This window comes from Pistacia vera, unplaced genomic scaffold (assembly GCF_008641045.1).
Source record: "Pistacia vera cultivar Batoury unplaced genomic scaffold, PisVer_v2 Contig221, whole genome shotgun sequence".
NCBI lineage: Eukaryota > Viridiplantae > Streptophyta > Magnoliopsida > Sapindales > Anacardiaceae > Pistacia > Pistacia vera.
In genome coordinates, this window is record NW_022196026.1 from 402,039 (window position 1) to 425,798 (window position 23,760).

A 23,760-nucleotide genomic window follows, 5' to 3' on the forward strand; every position below is an offset into this window, starting at 1 on the left:
ATTTCTATAAGTACCCTAGATAAAGCAGTCACTACATCCATATGGGAAAGCCATTAAAGTTTTACATAAAAGAAAATGTTTACTTGTAAGAGAGAGTGTTAATTCATTTTAGTTCATTTTCTTTGTAAAACCAAAACACAGCAGCCCCAATATTCACTCTCTTACGCAGTTTTTGATTTTAACCAAAATCAAATACATCTTTCTTCTTTAATCTTAAAGCCAAGAGGATCCAGAAATCCCTCTGGTTCTTTGTGATTGTCTTCGTGTGGACTTCATAAGTTCGATCCTAAGCTTGGGTCAGTAGCAAATACGTACAAAGACTTTTGGAGGAGCCCCAAACATGCGTAGTTTATTCTAAACTCTTGATTAATTTTTCTGCAGATTTCTATTATGATATAAATTGTAAATTATACCTTTGATCTTGGCTCAAGGGAACGATCCTTGTTATGTTTTTGTTTTCCACTGCGTTAACGGGTCATTTCCTAACGTGGTATTAGAGCCTAGGGTACTAAATTTTATAGTTTTTATGTGTATGGTTGGTAACATGTATTTGGATAATATGTTGCCATATTGAATCTGCGTAAAATCTGTCTTAAAAACATGTTTAAGAAATTGATTAATCAATTAATTTAATTTGTTGATGAACTGAAGTTTGGTTTAATACATGATGGATTTTTGTTGAAATCAGTATGTTTGATTGATTGAAAATCCGTTTGAGTGTATATGGTTACTGTATGAACAGATCTGGAGCTACAGATCTGTGTACGCTCCGTGGGATATAACCCATCGCTGACGACGCGTTGTCCACACTGGCTGTGACAAAACCAGCACTCCGCGCGATCATCCTTAGGACATGCGCTGTACCAAATCCCGCAGCAATAAAGTATGTAGATTGGAGTCAGAGTAACCTTTCACGCCGCGGCGATCTAACTCATCCAGCGAGTGCACTTCCGAGTGTGTAGGGGCTAAAATGTAAAGTTTTCAAACTTTTGGACCAAACGTTAGATCTGTAAATTGTCAGAGGGTAAATGGTAATTAACCCACAAATTCAAAAATTGATTGTTTTTTAAATTATGCTTTATACTTGTGTATATTCATGGTGCCCGGTACATGAGCCTTAGACCTAAGGTGAATGTTTTAAAATTTTTGGGTATGTATGGTTGTATAATTTATTAATAGGGCCTGTGCGTCCTGTCTTTCTCTCTCTTGATGTACATTCTTTTCTCATCTAATTCCCCTCGAATGAAATCGAGGTTTCTAAATTTCTTAATGTAAAGAATTTTGTATAATTATTCTTCTTGTAATTAAAAGTTTTTGTAATGTACTTGAAGAGGAGCAAAGAACGAGGCAACCATACTTGAGACTCGAGATGTTTATTACAGGACCCCTAGGTGACCCACCGATTCCTCTAGGCTCGAGGAAATCGATTTTAGTTGGGCCATGTACACGTTTAATTTTTGTTTAGAATGCATGTAAAGTTGAATGTTAATAACATGCCAAACAATGTCATTCTAACAAAGATAATAATCTGATGAGACATTAATAATAAACCCCTCAACTAAAGTATATTAAGTCACGTAAGCCTTCCATCACCATGGTTTTAATCAAACCATTGTTCGTCGAAACCTTGTTCCCAAAGCGAGGGTACACTTCTACCAGTGGGAGGTTAAAATGCATTGGAGGATGGGTCGACTAAAATGAAGTTTTGCTTGTTCGCCAAAGCGAAGGTTGATAAACACGCTATAGGCATAGTAGAGTAGTACACATATTGTGTGTACGTGGTGACAGTAGTGTCCACTCCACAGATACTGAGAATCCACTGAGGAAAATGGTTGGAGCCATTAGATTGTGTGATTGGCTTGTTGGCTTTTTCAAATTTGAGGTTGATAATAGAGCTATCAACTGGTGTGGATTAAGTCTGTTGGACCTAATCAACTCATTTTGGCTTGTTGCCAAACGAAGGTTTGAAATGGGCAGGATGGGATCTCAGTCCACTAGGAAAGCCAAGGGCTTTCCCGAGTTAATAGTGAGGGCTATTGGCTTGAGTAAAATAGTGGGAGCATGTTTAATAAAAGACCATATAAACAATAATAAACTTTATAATAATTTACTTTTCTACAATTGTAGATTCACCAAAATGAGCTTATGAACCTGAACCGTAATCGAAAAAGAAAACAGGTTGGATGGATCCAATTTCTCTGACTGGTATCGTGATCTTGGATTATACTCAAGTTAGAAAAGAAATTGTATATCCTTGAAAAGCATACATGGCTGAGCTTGATCCTGATGCCACTTAGGAAGTAAAGGATACTTATCAAAAGTTCTTGATGGTGCTAATAGTTCAGTGCTTGATCTTAGCATCAATGACACTATGCTGCAGAAGCAGCATGAGAATATGATTGCTTCCATTATTCTACATCTCAAGAGCTTTTCGAGACAAATGCTCGACATGAGAGGTACAAGGTGTCGAAAGCACTGTTTGGGGTCGTCTACTGAGGGAGCCCAAGTTGGTCCATGTGCTCAAGATGATTGAGCACATAGAGAGGCTTGAGACTTTGGGATGTGGCTTGGATGAGAATTACAAGTGGATTTAATTCTGCAATCCTTGCCTGACCTTATGCTCTCTCATAATGAATTTCAATATGAAACGATGGAGAAACCCTGTCAGAACTTTTGAACATGCTGAGGACTGCAGAGCAGGACATGAAGAAGTCAAATGTTTTACTGGTTGATGCCAATAAAAGTAAGGTAAGGGTAAGGGTAAGGGTAAGCCAAGCTAAACCCCAAACCCAAAACCCAACCAAATGATACGGTTGCTCTTGGTCCTGGAGTGGCATAGGGAAGGCAAGGTAGTCGCTTCTTTTGTGGCAAGCCTGGCCACTAGGAAACATTCAAGGCTTTCCTCGCAAGCAAGAAGAAGTCAGAGGCTACGACTTCAGGTATCTTTATGATTGGATTAATTTCTCTCCCTCAACATGTTGGGTCATTGACACAGAATGTGGTTCTCACATTTGTACTATGTGCAGGGACTAAGGTGTTAGGAAACGACCGGTTGCGCAGCGGAAAACAAAATTTTTACAACCACGGATCGTCCTTAGAACCCAAAATCAGGCACAGATTTTACAGTTTATGCATAATAAGAATCTGCAGAAAAATAATCCAAATGTTAAGATTCATACCCACGTTTGGAGGCTCCACCAATGTTGTCTGAATGTGTTTGCTACCGATCCAAGTGTAGGATCGAACCGTAAAGGTCCACACGAAGACAATCAACAAGAACCAAGGAGGGATTTGCTAGATCCTCCTTGGCCTTAAGAAATCAAGAAGAAAACAAAATGTTTGTTTTCAATGGAACAGTGAAAGGGGCGTGGGAGTGAGTGTAAAAGGGGCGGTGTGTGTTTGTTTAATTGAAAAATGAAAAACCCTTATTATAATTTCAACACACACATTTTCTTTTATAGGCAAACTAAGTTGCCCTATTCCCACATGGAATGGGCTTGGGCTCCAACCCAAACACCCATGTTGCCAAACTCCCAAATTAGATATTTATTTATTTCATCATTATTTCAATTAAAAATCAATTAATATATATAATTAACATTTAACAATAATGATGATTTAATTAAATATGTGCGAACACACATTTAACCGTAATTTCACTTATTTAATTTTCCAACAAATTAAATAAAAGGCTACGACCTCAGAAATTTAATTGCACTGTGAAAATTACCAAAATACCATTTCGCCTAAAAAGACGAAAACTCCCTTCTTTCTTCTTGCTCTTAAATTATCTTCTATGTGTGTGACCATAGGCTCCTCATCTATAGGTAGTGTATAGTATCGCGATAACACCAATTAATCGTCTCACTAATACAGACCAAGATTGGCCCTAGCAAGGCATCATGGCACACCCGATAGATTCGGATTCAGCAAAGTAGCTACTGTCAACGATATGGTTACCGTACAATCGATCCTTTCATCATACGTATCTCGACGAGACGAAGGCATAGAAATAGTGTCAACCTTCGGTTACTCTCGATATTATATATTCAGTTTCTGGACTAAGACCCGTATATAATCTGGATAGAGCAACAACTCAATCCCACTGTGGCCACAGTTTTAGTTCATTGCCATAACTGAATTGCGCCGTGAGATAACTTCTCCCGTACCGGGAGTGATGAATCCTCTGTCAATCACCATAGTCTTGATACACTTCTTGATATAGCCAATCACCACCGTACTGACAGTCTAAATAGAACTGCGTTAGGCTAGTGTCAAACTGTACCAATTGGTGCACAAGGCGCTCCGGTGATCTCAAGTCTAAGGATCACATGCACCACCATTCGTTAGAGGATTTGTTCCATAGACACTGGGGTTACCACCATATGGAATCCTCTGGTGGGTCAGTCCAGTGAACTTGCTGCGGTATATCCGCCTAAACAAGCACCAATGTTGCACAAGTTGTCACCAAACAACCTTGACAAGTGAGATCAGTCACTGCCTTTAGACAGGTCGTTCAATACTATGATAGCCTTACGTATTTACTGTGCCCTTACTTCAGAATAATATGGGCTACGGACGTTTCTAGAATGGCCACCACATGTGCTCATAGGGTTCTCACTATCAAGATTTGAAACACTTGATACCCTCGTCACGGTCTACAATTCTAAGGACATATATCAATACATATTGCATAATAATGATTTACGCGATATAGAATGAAATGCCTATTATGATTAATGAACATTATTACAAAGAGTCAATTCTACAATAATTGATTGGCTCTAGGGCATCTACTCTAACAATCTCCCACTTGCACTATAGCCAATCATTCATGATTTAATACCAAATGATTTCAAGTGCCTTTCATACTTCTGCTGCGACAGAGGCTTGTCAGTAGATCTGCGAGATTGTCGTCAGTATGCACTTTACTAATTGCACGTCTTTCCTCTCAACTATCTCTCTGATGAGATGGAATCGTCTGAGTATGTGTCTGGATTTCTGATGAGACCGTGGTTCCCTAGCTTGAGCAATTGCTCCATTGTTGTCACAATAGATGTCATAGGTCAACAATCGTAGAAACCACTTCAGTGATGAATTTTTAATCCAGACTGCCTCCTTGGCTGCATCTGACAATGCAATATACTCAGCCTCCATTGTAGAGTCCGCTACAGTGCTTTGCTTGGAGCTCTTCCAGCTCACTGCACCGCCATTGAGAAAATACAAACCCTGATTGCGATCGATAATCGTCTTTGTCCGTTTGGAAACTAGCATCACTGTATCCTCTTACAGTGAGTCATCTTCCCCTCATAACCAAGAACATATCCTTAGTCCTCTTCAAGTACTTAAGAATATTCTTGACAGCATCCAGTGAGCTCACCTGGATCGATTGATATCTACTAACAAGTGCTCAAAGCACATGAGACATCAATCCGAGTGCATAGCATGGCATACATGATGGATCCAATTGCTGATGCATAGGGATCCTCTTCATCCTATCTCTCTCATCTGTGTTTTTAGGACACAATTCCTTAGAGAGATAAACACCATGTGACATCGGAAGAAATCCTTTCTTGGATTCTCCTATACTGAATCGTTTCAGTACTTTGTCAATAATGCACTCTGATTTAGGCCAAGCAACCTACGCGATCTATCACGATAGATTTATACCAAGGATGTAGGCTGCTTCCCCTAAGTCTTTCATGGAGAAGCACTTGGATAACCAAGTTTTTACCGACTGCAAGTTCGGTATATCATTCCCGATCAGAGTATGTCATCGACATACAACACTAGGAATGCTACTGCCCTCCCACTCACCTTCTTGTAAACACAGGGCTCATCTTCGTTTTTGATAAAACCGAATTCTTTTACGGCCTCATCAAAATGAAGTTTCCAACTCCTTGAAGCTTGCTTGAGTCCATAAATGGATCTCTGCAACTTGCATACCTTATTAGCTTGACTATCAAGAACGAAACCATCAGGTTGTGTCATATACACACTCCTTAAGGTTTCCGTTCAGGAAAGCAGTTTTGACATCCATTTGCCAAATCTCATAGTCATGATATGCAGCAATTGCAAGCATAATCCGGATAGATTTAATCATGGCAACCGGCGAAAAGGTTCTTCTCTAGTCAATGCCATGATTGTTTGAAACCTTGGCAACCAGCCGTGCTTTATAAGTATGCACGTTGCATCCATGTCAGTCTTCTTCTTGAAGACCCATTTACACCCTATAGGTTTACCCCTTTAGGTGGTTCCCACAGAGACCACACTTGGTTCTGGTACATGGAGTCCATCTCAGATTCAGGCTTCAAGCCATTAATGGAATCTGGATCCGATATAGCGTCTTCGTGGTTCTGGGTTCATCGTCTTGATAGACTAGTACGCACCATGTTGAGTCACGAGATAACCGTATCTCTCGGGCTCATGGGTACTCTCCCAGATCTACGTAGCTCTCTGTCTACCTGAGGCGGTTCACTTTGATCCACAATTTGTGGAGAACCTCCTCATGATGCTCAACCACTCCTTGTGGCACATCATCCGTCCTTCGCTAGTTATCTTGTGGTTCTAGACTTCATCGAGTTCTACTTTTCTCCCACTAGTACTTCTTAGAAAATATTCATTTTTAGGAAGACACCAGATCGAGCAACAAAAATTTTGCGCTCTTCTGGGTGGTAGAAATGGTATCCTTTGGTCTCCTTTGGATACCCCACAAATATACATTTACAGGATTTTGGGCCCAGCTTGTTCGAAGTCAATTTCTTAACATAAGCTTCGCAACCCCAAATCCTTAGATAAGACAAGTTGGGCTTTCGCCCAATCCATAGCTCATATGGAGTCTTATCTAAAGACTTTGACGGCACACGGTTTAAAACGTGAGTCGCAGTCTCAGGCATAACCCCAGAACGATGCAGGTAATCACTAAAACTCATCATGGACCTAACATGTCAAGTAAGGTCCTATTCCTCTTTTCTGACACTCCATTGTGTGGGGTGTATAAGGAGGGGTGAGTTGTGATACTATCCACATTCCTTCAGGTACTCAGAAAAACCCGAGCTTAAGTATTCACCTCCGATCCGACCGAAGAGCTTTAATATTTTGCCCAACACTAGTTTACTTCATTCCTGAATCTTTGAATTTATCAAGGCTTCAGATTTATGTCTCATAAGGTAGACATAATATATCTACTGAAATCATCAGTAAAATGTGAGTAGTATGAATTCCACCTCGGTTAAATGTTAGTGGACCACATACATCACTAGGATGATGCCTAACAGTTCAGTAGCCCTTTCACTTGTCCTGTGAAAGGAGACTTGGTCATCTTGCCTAAAAGGCATGACTCGCATACCTCAAATGACTGGAAGTCAAAAGGGGCCAAAACTCCATCCCTTTGAAGTTTGCAATGCGAGTCTTATTAACATGACACAATCTACAATCAGAGATATGTTTGGTTTTGATCGCTATGTTTAGCTTTCTTGGTTTCAATATTGAGAATATCTTTATTGTTTAAATCAAGAACATATAATCCATATATAACCTTGCAATTCCAAATAGAATACCATTCAAACTAAAGGACAAAATCTATTAGATATCTCAAAATGATACCCCATATTATCCAAAACGGTACTGAAATAATATTCTAGAAATAGAAGGTACGTGTAAACAGTTATGTAGTTCCAAATAAGCCCGTAGGCAAAGATAAACAATAAGTCCCTACAGCTAAGCAGCCACATGTGCTCCATTTCCAACTCGTAGGTCCACCTCTCCCTTGGCGAGCACTCTACTCTGCCTTAGTCCCTGCACATCAGTACAAATGTGAGCACCACATCCTGTGTCCATGACCAAGATGTTGAGGGAGAGAAGTTAATCTCAATCATGAAAGTACCTGAAGTCGTAGCCTCTGACTTCTTCTTACTTGCGAGGAAAGCCTTGCAGTGTTTCCTCCAATGGCCAGGCTTGCCACAAAAGAAGCAGACTACCTTGCCCTTTCCTATGCCACTCTCAGGCCCAAAAGCAACCTGTCCTTGGGCTTGGGCTTGGGTTTGGCCTTGGCTTACCCTTGCCGTTACCCTTGCTTTACTGGCAGCAACCAGTAAAACAGGCTTGGACTTTTTCAAGTCCGCTCTGCGTCCTCAGCATGTTCAGAAGTTCTGACAGGGTTTTCTCCATCTGTGTCATATTGAAATTCATTATGGACGGAGCTATGAGTCAGGCAAGGATGCAGAATAAATCCATTTTGAATTCTACATCCAAGCCACAACCAAAGTCTCAAGCTCTCAATGTGCTCGATCATCTTGAGACATGAGGACCAACTTGGGCACCCTCAGTCGATGACTCCCAAACAGTGCTTCGACACCTGTACCTCTCATGTCGAGCATTTGTTTCGTAAAGCTCCTTGAGGTGTAGAATTATGAAAGAAGCATCCTATTCTCATGTGCTTTTGCAGCATAGTGGTCATCGATGCACATCAAGCATTGTACGCTATCAGCATCATCAAGGAAACTTTGATAAGTATCTTAACTTCCTGAGTGGCATCAGGATCAGCTCAGCCATGTATGGCTTTTCAAGGATATACAATTTCTTTTCTGACTTAAGTTAATCCGAAGATTACGATACTAGTCTAAGAAATTGGATCCATCCAACGTTTCTTTTTCGATTATCGGTCGCAGGGTAAAATGCTCATTTTCGGTGAATCTACAGTTGCAGAAAAGATAAAGTTATTATAAGTTCATTATTATTTAATATGGTCTTTTATTAAACGATACTCCCACTATTTTACTCAAGCCAATAGCCCTCATATTAACTCGGGAAAGCCCGTTGGCTTTCCTAGTGGACCGAGATCCCATCCTGCCCATTTCAAAACCTTCGCTGGCGACAAGCCAAAATGGGTTGATTAGGTAGGCCAACAAAATTAATCCACACCAATTGATAGCTCCCACTATCAACCTCAAATGTGAAAAAGCCAACAAGCCAATCACACATCCAATGGCTCCAACATTGTCCTCAAGTGTGATCTCCAGTATCAGTAGAGTGGACACTACATGTCACCATGTAACATAATATGTGTACTGCTATACTATGCTATGACGCGTTTATCAACCTTCGCTTTGGCGAACAAGCAAACAGCATTTTCAAGTTGACCATCACCATTAAGGAAAACTCCAATGAATTTAACCTCCCACTGGTAGAAGTGTACCCTTCGCTTTGGCCAACAAGGTTTCGCAGAACGGGTTTGATTAAAATCATGGTGATGGAAGGCATTCGTGACTTAATATACTTAGTTGAGGGGTTTGTTATTTAATGTCTCATCAAATTATTATCTTTGTTAGAAGACATTGTTTGGCATGTTATTCAACATTCAACCTAGCATGCATTCTAAGCAAAATATTAAACATGTCGGTACATGGCCTAACTAAAACCGATCTCCTCGAGCCTAGAGGAATCGGTGGGTCACTAGGGATCCTGTAACAATATCTTGAGTCTTCAAGTATGGTTGCCTCGTCCTTCACTTCGTCTCTAGGTACATTACAAAAACATCATTCTAAATTTACAATAAAAGTAATATTAAACTAATTTTACATCAACAAATTTAGAACATCGATTTACATTCGAGGGGAATGAGATGAGAAAGAATGTACATTAAGAAGAAGAGAGAAGGCAGGACACGCAGGCCCTATTTAAAATATTACAGCATACATACCAAAATAATTTAAACATTCCCCTTAGGTCTAAGGCTATGTACGCACACCATGCAATATACAAACAAGTACAAAGCATACATTTCAAAAACATCAATTTTTGATTGGGTGGGTTAATAATTAATTACCCTCTTAAATGTGCAAAATGTACATTGGCTTTATAGGTTATTAAAACTGCAGATAGTCCCTTTGTAAAAATTCAGAATTGGAAAAGCTACAGCCTTGCCGCCGGCGAGGATTTACAGTATGCACTTCCCTGCGCATACTTCGCCGCGGCGAAGGTTTATCTTGCCGCGGCAAGGATTTAAATTAGGTCTAGCCGCCACATACTTTGCACGGCGAAGCTAAAGCTTCGCCGCGGCGAAACCTGGAAATCCCCAATTCCTACAGTTCGCGTTTTTGCAGTTTTTTGTGTTATAAACACTAATCCAATCAATCAACGCACTACGTTCAACCAGGATATTAACCAACCAATATAACATCATCACACATTATTAAACCAGTTTATCATTGAATCACTCATTCAACAGTGGATTTACAGATTTTTTTTCAGTTTTAACAAAATCTGGGTTTTTCATGGCAGATTCATCAAGGCAGCATGTTATCAACAAATACATGTATCAACCATTCAAAACTGTAAATCTAGTACCCTAGGCCTGATACCACTGTTAGGAAACGACCCGGTTGCGCAGCGGAAAACAAAATTTTTACAACCACGAATCGTCCTTAGAACCCAAAATCAAGGCACAGATTTTACAGTTTATGCATAATAGAATCTGCAGAAAAATAAATCAAATGTTAAGATTCATACCCAGTTTGGAGGCTCCACCAATGTTGTCCCTGAATTGTTTGCTATGATCCAAGTGTGATCAAACCGTAGAGGTCTACACGAAGACAATCAACAAGAACCAAGGAGGGATTTGCTAGATCCTCCTTGGCCTTAAGAAATCAAGAAGAAAACAAAATGTTTGTTTTCAATGGAACAGTAAAGGGGCGTGGGAGTAGAGTGTAAAAGGGGCTGTGTGTGTTTGTTTTAATTGAAAATGAAAAAAACCCTTATTATATTTCACACACACACATTTCTTTTATAGGCAAACTAAGTTGCCCTATTCCCAATGGAATGGGCTTGGGCTCCAACCCAAACACCCCATGTTGCAAACACTCCAAATTAGATTTTATTTATTTCATCATTATTTCAATTAAAATCAATTAAATATATAATTAACCTTTAACAATAATGATGATTTAATTAAATATGTCGAACACACATTTAACCGTAATTTCACATTAATTTTTCCAACAAATTAAATAAAAGGCTACGACCTCAGCAAATTTAATTGCACTGTGAAATTACCAAATACCCTTTCGCCTAAAAGACGAAAACTCCCTTCTTTCTTCTTGGCTCTTAAATTATCTTCTATGTGTGGAACCATAGGTCCTCATCATACCGGTAGTGTATAGTATCGCGATTAACACCAATTAATCGTCTCACTAATACACAGACCAAGATTGGCCCCTAGCAAGGCATCATGGCCACCCGATAGATTCGGATTCAGCAAAGTAGCTACCTGTCAACGATATGGTTACCGTACAATTCGATCCTTTCATCATACGTTATCTCGACGAGACGAAGGCATAGAAATAGTGTCAACCTTCGGTTACTCTCGATATTATATATTCAGTTTCTGGACTAATGACCTGTATTATAATCTGGATAGAGCAACAACTCAATCCACGTGGCCACAGTTTTAGTGTCATTGCCATATACTGAATTGCCGTGAGATACTTCTCCGTACCCGGGAGTGATGAATCCTCTGTCAACCACCATAGTCTTGATACACTTCTTGATATAGCCATCACCACCGTACTGACAGCTTAAATAGAACTGCGTTAGGCTAGTGTCAAACTGTATACAATTGGTGCACAAGGCGCTCCGGTGATCTCAAGTCTAAGGATCACATGCACCACCATTCGTTAGAGGATTTGTTCCATAGACACTGGGGTTACATCCATATGGAATCCTCTGGTGGGTCAGTCCAGTGACTTGCTGCGGTATATCCGCCTACAACAAGCACCCATATGTTGCACCAGGTTGTCACCAAACAACCTTGACAAGTGAGATCAGTCACTGCCTTTAGACAGGGTCGTTTCAACAACTATGATAGCCTTACCGTATTATCTGTGCCCTTACTTCAGAATATACTGGGCTACAGACATTTCTAGAATGGCCACCACATGTGCTCATAGGGTTCTCACTATCAAGATTTGAAACACTTGATACCCTCGTCACAGTTCTACCATTCTAAGGACATATATCAATACATATTGCAATAATAATGATTTACGCGATATAGAATGAAATGCCTTTTATTATTGATTAATGAACATTATTACAAAGAGTCAATTCTACAATAATTGATTGGCTCTAGGGCATCTACTCTAACATAAGGCAGAGTAGAGTGCTCGCCAAGGGAGAGGTGAATCTACGAGTTGGAAATGGAGCACATGTGGCTACATTGGCTGTAGGGACTTATTGTTTATCTTTGCTTACGGGCTTATTGTTGGAACTGCATAACTGTTATTATGTACCTTCTATTTGTAGAAATATTATTTCAGTATTCGTTATTATTGTTTTTGTTTTTCGCTGTGTTAACGGGTCGTTTCCTAACACAAACTTCAAATGGGAACATGGTGTCCACCCTTTTAATGTACGAGCCGTATAGTTGTGGGGCAATGTTGACTAACGTGTTCATGTAGAGAACCAAATGTGAATGAAGAAGTTAGGCATGCAACTTGCAAAATTGTATGTTGATTTGAACACTTTAGCTAGCCATCAACGAAAGATGAATTGTTTTTTCTTGACGGTAATTTCTATCTTCTTAAAGATTTCTCGAAGTAATAATTGCCCCTTATGGCATCTGTGAGAGAAGACGAAGTTTCCAAAACATTCTGTTGTGATTATTCTTCAATAATAATAAATTGAGTTCCTTAGCTTCAGTGAAGATTTTTTCTAGAATCAATTAGAAGAAACAGATAATTAGAACGAAATTGAAGAGAAGAAAAATTTGGGAGTCCATTAACTAATTGGAATAACACGTGCAACTCGTTTATAAAGCCGGTGATGCAAAATACTACGTTTCTTACACATTTTGCTTTATGACACTTTAACCCAAACAAATTATAATTTAGTCCTCAATACTTTTCAATATTACATTTTAACCCAGACTGCTCCTAAGCTTATATCTTGACAGGTCCCCTCAAGCTAAGTTGTTCTACAGTTGTAGCTTGTTGACTTCTATAGTATAAGGAACAAGCACCCTTTCTCTTTGGTAACTAGTTTTCTTGTTGTCCAAAATGTGCACTCAGTTTCCAGAAGACAGAACGGGCATAGGAACGAGATCATTCTTCTTGGAGATGGCTTGAGGATAAATGAATGGGAGTTCCTTGACGTGGAATGGTTTTTCGTCTTTGAATCTTCACTTTTGCAAAAATTGAACAAAACTATGAACGATTAGAGAAAAGATGTCGTTCTTACCTAAAACAGCTTGAAGGATAGGGGAAGAGGAGTTCCTTGATGTGGAACGGGCGTTCCTTGCTGACTTCACTTAAATTCCAAACTGGACAGTATAAGGAACAATCATTAGAATGAGCTTGTTCTTCATGAGAACGACTTACTTTGGATTTGGAATGGGCGTCCTTCCTTCAAGAACAGGCATTTCTTGCTGATTTTGCTCAAATCCTATTGCTTCGGTATAACAACTTCTTCAAAGCTTAATTGAATCTTCTACTAAGTTTAGTTCACACTTTTACTACTTCTGCTAACTTCAATTTCCACAATACTTTCAAGACTATACACCAAATCAAGAACTTTAGAAGATACTTTTCAACTAGAAAACACTTCCAAAACTATAACATCAAATCAAGAACTCTAGGATACTAAAGTCAACACCCCTCAAGCTAAACTGCAAGTAGCAATTGCAACTTGAAAAGAACTAGATTATGCTAAAGAGGAGGCTTGTTCTGGAGAGGTACTAAGGGTAAGTTTATGAGTTAACAAAACAAATGAAGCAATTAGTAAAGCTTTTGTGAGGATGTCAACAATTTGTAAAGTAGAAGGCACATACTTGACAGTGAGGTTCTTTGCAAGGATGTGATCTTGAATATAGTTTGCATCTATCTCAATATGTTTTATTTGAGCATGATAAACAAGATTGGATGCAAGAGAGCTTACATTGATATTGTCACACCAAATAATAGGAGAAGCAAAAAGAGATATGCCAAGTTCATGAAACAAACTTTACAACCAAGCAACTTCAGTTGTTGTATTTGCTAGGGCCATGTATTCAGCTTTAATAGAAGAAAAACAACTACCTTTTGCTTTCATTGAATAAGGTTGGGACAAAGAAACACATAATAGCCACTTGTAGACTTCTTGTCTTGAATGTTACTTGCCCAATTAGCATCTGCATAGCATTCCAAGCTCAATTGTGTTGTTGCTTGAAACTGCAAACCATAATTTGGAGTACCTTTGACATATCTAAGAACTCTTTTTTACATGCTTGCCAATGCAATTCAATGGGAGATTTCAAGAATTGACTTAGCTTATTCACTACAAATGAGATATCTAACTTGGTTAGAGTAAGATGTTGAAGGGCACCAACTGTGCTTCTATAAACTGTAGGTTGCTAGAAAGCTATGCTATCTTCATAATATAACTTTGTACCCAAGGCCATAGGTGCATTGCAATTGTGAGCTTCTAGCAATTTATTTTATTTTTTTGTCTCAAGAGATCAATGGCATATTTTATTTGATTGAGATGAATACCAGTGTTGTCTCTATAGGCTTTCAATCCTAGAAAATAATGAAGAGACCCTAAATCTTTCAAAGAGAATTAAGCATTAAGATGTTGAATTAGATTCTGAACTAACTTGCTATCATAACCAATCAGTAGAATATCATCTAAATAGATCAACACATAAAGAACTTTGTCACTTGTGTTAAGAATAAACAAGCTAGAGTTTAATTTTGAGTTGACAAAGCCCAATTAATCAAAGATGTCTTCAGTTTGTCATACAACCTCGAGGAGCTTGTTTAAGACCATTCAAAGCTTTGTTTAATCTGTAAACATAGCTAGAATTTGTGGGATCAATAAAGCCTTTAGGCTGAGACGTATATACTTCCTCTTGTAATTCACCATTTAGAAAAACATTATTCACATCTATTTGGGTGATCTCCTGATATGAAACAGACAATGTGAGAATAACTCCAATAGTAGTAGTTTTAACTACAATACTGAAGGTTTCAAAGTAATCAAGTCCTTTAGTTTGTTGAAACTCTTTGCTACAAGTTTGGTTTTATACTTTTGCAATGTACCCTCAAAATTATATTTCAGCTTTAAAACCCATTTATTATCTACTACATTCATGTTTGTAGTGTAAGGAACCAAGGTCTAGGTATCATTCTTGATCAAGACATTGTATTTAGCCTATATAGCTTTTAACCATTCTAGATGATTTAGAGGTGGAAACCCTCACAAGACTACAACTCGTCTGACTAGGGTTGCCTAGCGGTTTAAAGGCTTGTTACATATACTAAATGCAATTATGTCAATCTACAGAAGTGATTTGGGATAGTAGATATACATTTTGTTTTGTTTTAGATCTTTAAGCTAAATGACTATTTTTATCGCTTAGCTTGCTAAGGACAAGCAAGAAGCTATTTGAGGATTGCGATGAAATTCTAAAAATACATGTCTACTTAGTGACTTATTGAGATTATTTGTGGGAAAATTGGTCTAAATTGTGAAATTTGACGTAATTATTTCATAAATATTTTTTATGGGATCACAGGTGTGTTTTGAATATTTCCAGGTCATAAATAATTAAAAAGGCATTCAGATGAAAAAAAAAATGATGGCAATGAAGATCATGATGACTAAGAACGAATGGTAAAAGAATCGGAGTTGAAACGAGAAAATTAGTGCATTTCGAGTAACCTTGAGCAAGGAACATGTGTCGATACTTTGACAATAACTTGAGCTATGAATCTTGGATTTTGATGATTCTTTACGCATTGGAGATTTGATTCAGAGGACTACAATTTATATGTTAATATTTTCATCAGATTCTGACTAGATAATGGCCATCTGAAGAAATCATCGTTTACCATGACAAAGAATATTGTCTCTATGCAATCGTGTTTTGGGTCATCAAGTGTGGTTTGTGCATTCGCCACGGCTAAAAAATTCTTTGTCATGGCAAGCATCAAGTTACAAAGATTATGTTAGGCTTTTATACTAATTTTTCCTGATTGTATTATTCTGGTCACACTCTTAAAAACCCTAGGATCGTATAAATAGAGGTTTAGAACTAGCTTTAAGTAGAAAAAGAGGGGAGTCTAACACCATTCATTTAGGAGAAGTTGGCACGAAGCCCTTCCAGAGATCAATTCTTCAAGATTTCAGTTTTTATTTCATCTTACTTCACTTTTATTTTGAGTTTGGTGCCCTTTTTTTTTTTTTTTTTTTTTGTAATTATTTAGTTTAGATAAACGGAAGGGTTTATCTAAAAAGTAGAATGATGACAAAACAAGCAGAAAGCCTTGTTTTTTGTAATGTTGATTTCAAAACTAATATTGATTTTAATCATTTTGATTATGAAGTAGATTTCTTTTGTTAAAGGGTAGATTTTACCGAACACCATGTTGACTTAATTTTCTTTCTATTCAAAAGTATTCAAGAATTTTATTGTTCTACAAGAATTTGTATTATTTACTTAATGCTTTTGGGTCTGGTGTTTCTTTAATTATTTGGGGTTTTAATTAAATGATGAACTAGGCAGTGAAGTTTGATTAGAAATCTCTTAATTAGGGTTTCATTGTGTTCAATTGATTTATTGATGTGATAATGAATCGGGTGGTGAAATTGCTTAAGATTTGTAGAATAGCATAGTTCATAAATTTAATAAGATAGTAAGTCGAGTCTTATAAGATTTATGTGGCCAGTTTAGGTTTTAAGTTAGAGCAGAACTTAACCGTTAAGGAATTTCTCAATTGCGTACAATTGATGGATTTCACCATCTTTAGATCGGTAAATTTCTGAATCTTAATTTTTATATTACATGTTTCACAGCGACCGTGTAGCTGCAATCAAATGCATGATCCTTCTAGGTCTTGCGTTAGGTAGTCTATGCTCTCATCAGAAACATCGTCCAATGTACGAATCGTAACAAAATCCATGAGCATTCACCTTTAGTAGAGTGATGAACGAATGGACTACTCCTGCAATAGAAAAAAAATCAACCAAATTACAAAAAATATCACATATCTCTTAGCGATATTTAAAAACAGTACATATTCAAAAACAAATCCTTTAATCTTGCCCAACCACTTCAATTTTATTGTAGTCCCAATGGGCGCTCTTCTCAGTGTGCCATCGCAACATCCTAGGAAGTGGGATCGGTGTCTGAGCTGATCTTCTTTCGCCTCTTGCCTTACCAGGATAGGGATAGCCTCGTACAACCAAGCCTACATTCTAAAAAAAACAATCCATATCAGATTTAAAACACATATAATACACAAAAAACTAATAAACCTATTGATATTTATATGCATTGCCCATGGAAAGCTGAACAAATTGTAGTGCTCACTTTACCTCCTCCACATATTGGCGATGTTTTATCGCCATATCTTTTCCTCAGAGGGAATCAATGATAATTGGAAAATAACCTCCCTATGGATAAGAATTAAAGAATTCATCATTACTTGCAAATCACTCCCATTCAAGTTAACGACTTCGTTGAGTCCACAGCTATAAGGATGGAATGCATGAACCATATCAACAAATTCTTAACTTCTCTGAAGAGGTATAATTATTGCCTTCTGCATCTAACCTCTTCTCTAAATCTGTCCGAAACATACTTGTTACCCCCCAAAAACCTTTCTAACAAATTTTGTGTTGCCTTGCTCTTCTTTAACCTCTCTTCCACTTTTGCTCTTGAAATGGCCCACAATTGAAGCCTATCATCAACAAATTCCATCATCCTGAAATGCACCGACTTCCCATCCACCACAAACCACATTTCATTTCTCTTTTTGCATCTAATAGAGTGCGCAAAAGATAATGTGCAACTTGCTCCTAGAAGCCCCTATTCCAATTTTCGCCTAACTCCACAAAGTGACCGAAACAACTCCTTCTAAACCAGTCCATACCTTTCCTCTACCCACCTAGAACTCCTTAATTTTGGAAAAGACTTGCCAACTTGACCTTATCGTAACCCTTGCAGGGAAGTACAGTAAAACATCCATAACAACCTCAAGCCATATTCCTTAATATTTATGCTCCTAGAACATTGTAAATAGATAGAATTGAATATTAGCATAGGAGCACCACGCCTAAAAGAAACGAAAACAAACACAGGCTGCCAATCTGGGGGATATAGGTTTGTTGTTGGTTTGATCAAAGAAGTTTGGGTGATTGTTGCATTTTGTCAAGCACTTAGAGGGCATCGGGGGATGGGGTTTTTTGGCTTCGAGAGACCAGGGAACCAAGGCAGTCCCTAGGATGTTGTCATGGCAAGTTGGTTGGTTGGAGTTGGTAGAAGAGTGTGAATGCAACCGAAAGAGGGGGGCGCTTGGGGCTTGCTTGTGTGTGACACAACACTCGCAGCTACGCATGGCTAGCCTTGCAGAATGCAACAGCAAACCACCCTCTCCCCCCAAAAGCCCCCCGCACCCCCCCCCCCCCCTCCCCTTCTTCTTAAAAATGCATTTTCGCACTCTTCTGCCAAGTCCAGCCAAACAACCTCACTAGGCCTGGCTTCCCTAGTCAAAACACCCACTCCCCTGATGCCCTTTAAGTGCTCAACAAAATGTACCATCACCCAAACTTCTCCAATCATACCAACACCAAGTAAATATCCCCAAATAGCGCCTACAACCAATATCTTCATAAAATATCAATGAATATTACATGTTCTTCCTCTTCTTCCACCTCTCGGCCAACTTTTTGCCGGCGTCATTGTCTTCAGCTACATTGTGGGTGCCTTGCTCTCTTCCTTTGCCGATGAATTGTCCTCTCCTGGTGAAGCAACTTCAGTCATCGGAAGTTCCTCCACTAAAACCTCTTCTTCTCCATTTTTGGAAGAACCATTGGCGCCTACAATTTCAAGAGTGGCTAGGTTTTTTTTGGTTTTTTTTTTTAATCTCACCATTGTCACTAACAGGGGAATGGCAAAAATGCAAGAGCAAAAAAAATTCATGGCGAAACGGAAGAAAAACCAGAGAGAAAGGGTGGTGTTTAATCGTGTTTTGCGCAAGTTTCACAGGAATTTGTTTTGCATTTTCAAATTTTAAATCCAACTTCTGTTATTTTACTATAACCCTAAACGTTTAAATATTACACCCTAGCCCTTTTTGCTGCTTTAATTATACTTAGGTTGCCTCAGTAGTCAGTATTTCGAACTGAAAAAAAAAAAAAAAAAAAAAAAAAAAAACAAACGATTTTCAAGGCCATATTCTCAAGTCCAAACTTCATAAGGCACGTGCTTAAATTTCCTCCAATAATTGATCCATTCTTTTCCAAGAAAATAAGCAAGATTTGAATAAAACCAATTCAGTAAGAAAAGGAGCCGAACTACCTTTTTTCCAATCACAAGGCCATCAAGTTCAAATGAGACTAGAGTTGGAAACGCTTGAGATTTCCAGTCATTGCAGTTCTTCTCCAAGAATTTTACTGAAATTGCGGTAATCAGGTCAGGAACAAAATTCTAAGTCGAATCTGCAGGGTTGCTACGTTTGTAGCAAAGTTCATGACATTTCTAAATATTCAGCCTCAACACGTGCATCATCTTCAGTTTTGTTGACAGGAAAAGTAATCTTTAGCGATTCCATGGCGATGTGAGCCTTAGAAGCTCTGATACCATGTAAAATTTCAGACTAGAAACACTAAATTTCAGAGAAAACGAGCTAGAGAAATTGTATCTTCAACTTCATTAATGAAAAAAAATGATAGAATACTTTTTTTTATAGTACAAAGCATCTAAGCTGGTAATCCCTCTGACAACCATTTCCTTATTACAAGAAACACAATTAGAGCAATTTTGAGTCGTGGGATCTGTCCATTCTAGCTCCAGTACTTTGAGGAAAAAAAAAAAACCTTGCTCTTTGATCGTCACAAGCTTCGTTAAACTCGATGCATTTAATTGAAACGCCGTCGTCTAATGAACTACCTACCATCGCGATTATCCAACCCAATATCTTAATTTTACTTTTTTATTCATTCATTATCATGATTACCCAACCCAATATTCTTTATAAATAACTACCATCGCGAGAAGTGGTATAAAAACTAAGATTCGTGTTTTTATTTGGTTAGATGGTCTTACCATGTTATAATTAAGATAGTGATTCTATTTTATTAGATGATCTCAACATGTTAATAAATTAAGATAGTGAATGGTTTTTTTTTTTTTAAAATTTAAATACGCATGAATAATTATTAGGTTTTTCACCCCTCTATTTTATTTAAATAAGAATATTAAATCAGCATCACATATGGCAAAAAGATGTGGAAGCTTGTATTAAGGGCATTAAATTACTTGGACAAAGTCAATCCAATGACAGGAAGGAATCTTCTAACGAAATTAAATAGAAACTATGGGTAGAAACTATGGGTGCCTTTGATTGGTTATTCCTATTCATATTCTCAATCTTATTCCCAAAATACTTATTTGTTTTATTATTTAAGAAATACTATCTTATTTTTTAATTACTTTTAAACCCCTTATATTTATTAATTTAATAAACACCCCTAAAAAAAAGTTTAAAAATTAACAAAAACACCCCCACCCACCCATAGTTGCCGAAATCTGTCATAACGGCGTAGAAACGATCGAAAATGGTCTGTAATTCACCAATCTAGCCTTTTCTGATCAGATCCACAGTGGATCTAGCCAGAAAAGGCCAGATCTGGCCATCGTTGACGACTAAATCTAGCCTTTTACGGTTATCGACAGCCAGATCTGACCTTAGATCTGACCTTTTTCGACCAGATTCCAGTAGATTTGGCTGGAAAATGCCATATCGACACACAACCAGCCAGATCTGACCGATCTGCATCGTAACGCCGTTTTTCGGCTAGATTCCGACAGTGATGACCGGAATCTGGCACTATGGGTGGGTAGGGGTGTTTTTATTATTTTACAAATTTTTTATATATTGGGGTGTTTAGTTAAATTAACAAACCTATGAAATTTTTTTATTAATTTTTAAATTTTACCTCGTAATATTTACCATATTCAATTATCCAATATTATTCTCAAAATCATATCCAAAAATAACAAAACAAACGGCCCTGATATTAGACAAAAGAATCATGTAGTAAAAAGATTACCGTATGGCATTAATTTTCACTTTAACGCGGCAGATATAGAATAACATACAAAAATATTAATAAAATTTACAAATGGATTAACGTAGAATAGTCAAAGACTGAGAAGGCGCATGGCTTGACCCTACAGCTGCAGCCGTACATAGCATGTGATCATAATTGGAAGCAGGCATATTTGGTGGAAGATTCGGCAAAGCTAACTCAAAATTAAGAAATTGAATAACTTGCCTTATGGATGGTCTCTGATTACGGTCTGGGTGAGCACACAAGAGCCCCACAATTAACAAACACTCCATCTGTTTCACGTCAAAATTCATGCATAACTTCTTATCAGCAATATCCGGAAGTCTTTCATTTCTATATGACTCCCAAACCCAAGGTACCAATGAAACTTGATCCTCCTCATATTTGTGCTCTATTGATCTTCTTCCACATGCAATTTCCAGTGCAACTACACCGAAGCTGAAAACATCTGATGCCTTGCTGGTCTTCTTTGTTTTGAGACATTCAGGTGCCATGTAGCCCCGAGTTCCAGCCAAACCGGTAGCATGTGACCCTTTTGCATGGTCAACAAATGTAGCTAACCCAAAATCCCCAAGCTTTGAATTGAAATTTGAATCTAACATAATGTTGCTTGATTTGATGTCTCTATGCAGCACACATTGTTCCCATTCTTCTTGCAAATATAGTAATCCTGAAGCCAAATCTTGAGCAATTTTGTACCTCATTTCCCATGTCAATAAGCTTTTTCCTTTGAAAAGATGGCAATCCAAGCTGCTATTACGCATAAATTCATAAACAAGTAGAAGATTCTTTTTCTCATGGCACCAACCCAGAAGTTGCACCAGATTCCTGTGCCTCAATCGACTAATGATTTTCACTTCTGATGCATACTCCTTTATCCCTTGTTTAGACTCTTTGGAGACCTTCTTAACTGCAATATAAGAGTTGGTGTCCTTCATAAATCCTCTATAAACCCCACCAAAACCTCCCTGTCCTAACTTGTTTTCGTCATTAAAATTATCTGTAGCGCTTGCTAATTCCTCATACGAAAACTTCTTGGGTCCAGTTCCTCTTTCAAATTCATTATCCATAGTTTCTTCTTCATCTTTCCCATCTCTCTTCCTACCAAAGCAAGCCAGCCGAACCAAAACCAACCCGGCAACCAACACACCACCAACAATACCCAATCCCACAGCCAGCCCGGTTTTGCTTTTCCTACCGTCAACAAGATTTGGGCTTACTGGCGGATTAGTTGAATTACCATCTTCCAAGCTTGAACTGAACTCCCACGAGTTAACTGTATGTGTTGCAGTTGCATTTCCAGTTGCCCCTGAGAAACCAAAAGTTACAAACTCAGGTAAATAAAGCCTCAAATCGACTTTATAATCAAGGTGCTGCTTCACAATGGTACCATTTCTAAAACCAGTGAACTCAACACTCAAATTCTTTGTGCTAGAATTGTAATTGATCCATGCCTCATTTCTTCTTCCACCCATGACATCACTCCACCATGCCACAGTTTTCACAGACTTCAAAGAGTTGATGTCGATACCCACATGTTCACGGATGCTAGGTGGATCATAGTGGTTATGATAAATATCAAATTCCACAGCAAAAAATGGATTGGAGGTTGAATTTAATCGCTCATCATCGTTTGCAAGACCAAAAGACCCTCCTCTCGTGGCGTTCACAGGAATCATTGAAACTTGAGGCGCCAGAAAGAAGGTCAACCCATCTCCATAAGCACTTCTGTTTTCAGAATCAATAATGAAAGAGAAATGAGTCGTGAAGTCTGTGAGATTTTCCGTGGCATTGTCCCAAAGGCGCAGAGGTTTATAGTATGTGGCCCGACCAAACATGCCGTTTCCTGAGGCTAGTAAAATAACTTGGTTTTGTGGGTAAGCTCTCTGGTATGTCATGTTTTCCCGATTAGAACTGAAACTAGAAAAGTTGAACGATAAAGCACTCGCAGCCGGAATTTTTAAAAATAACAAGGTGATGATCACAAAGAATTGAATAACAAGAATCCTCTTCGTATTGGAGATGGCCATTTTTGAGTGGTAGGATAAGATGGCTTCTGAAATTTCACTCTCAGAGATCTAAATATTTAGAAGTACAAGTTTTCACGTGCTTAAACCCCACCCAACTCAGACTAGAGTGGGAGGGATTTATTTTAAATTCGCAAGTAGGAAAAAAATAATAAAAACAAGTTGAGCAGCCTTTGTTGAACGTAGTCCATTAACTCTAATATTTTTTATGAAAAAGCCAAAAGGATAAGAATTGTCAAAAAGTTAGGATTGCTAAGACAACTTGTGTACATTATATAAGTTATTTAAGATTATTTAACGAATTTTAGGAATCAATTATCCCAATTTTGAACAGAGATGTATTATAATATAAAAAATCAAGTACAATTGTGCAAATACTATAGGAAAAATGATACCGAATGATTTGTGATGTGGAAGGCGGATGGGATGAGCCTGATATATGAAATTGATTAGGGTTTGATTTGTGTAATTGACTGACGGGCTTGATAGGTGAGATTTTATTAACCAATTAGTGGCAGCAGCAAGCCTAATTAAATTATGAGATTTGATGAGTTACAATTAGCCAAAAGGAAAGGAAATTAGAAGGAAGAAACCTAAAAGCAACTACTTTGTATTGGTGGTGTTG

General features: G+C 38.1%; 1 protein-coding gene across 2 annotated transcripts; it reads right to left on the reverse strand.

Moving 5' to 3' along the window:
- Positions 1 to 21,072: 21,072 nt before the first annotated feature.
- Positions 21,073 to 23,234, reverse strand: LOC116130468 (L-type lectin-domain containing receptor kinase IX.1-like). Of its 2 annotated transcripts, XM_031416211.1 has the most exons (2): positions 22,499 to 23,234; positions 21,073 to 22,417 (listed from the first exon to the last, which is right to left on the reverse strand). In XM_031416211.1, exons 1-2 carry the CDS (start codon positions 23,136 to 23,138, stop codon positions 21,165 to 21,167), a joined length of 1,893 nt encoding a protein of 630 aa, XP_031272071.1. In that variant the 5' UTR covers positions 23,139 to 23,234; the 3' UTR covers positions 21,073 to 21,164. The 2 variants fall into 2 exon arrangements, with proteins under 2 accessions (XP_031272071.1, XP_031272070.1); XM_031416210.1 differs by having other exon boundaries at positions 21,073 to 23,234.
- Positions 23,235 to 23,760: the final 526 nt, after the last annotated feature.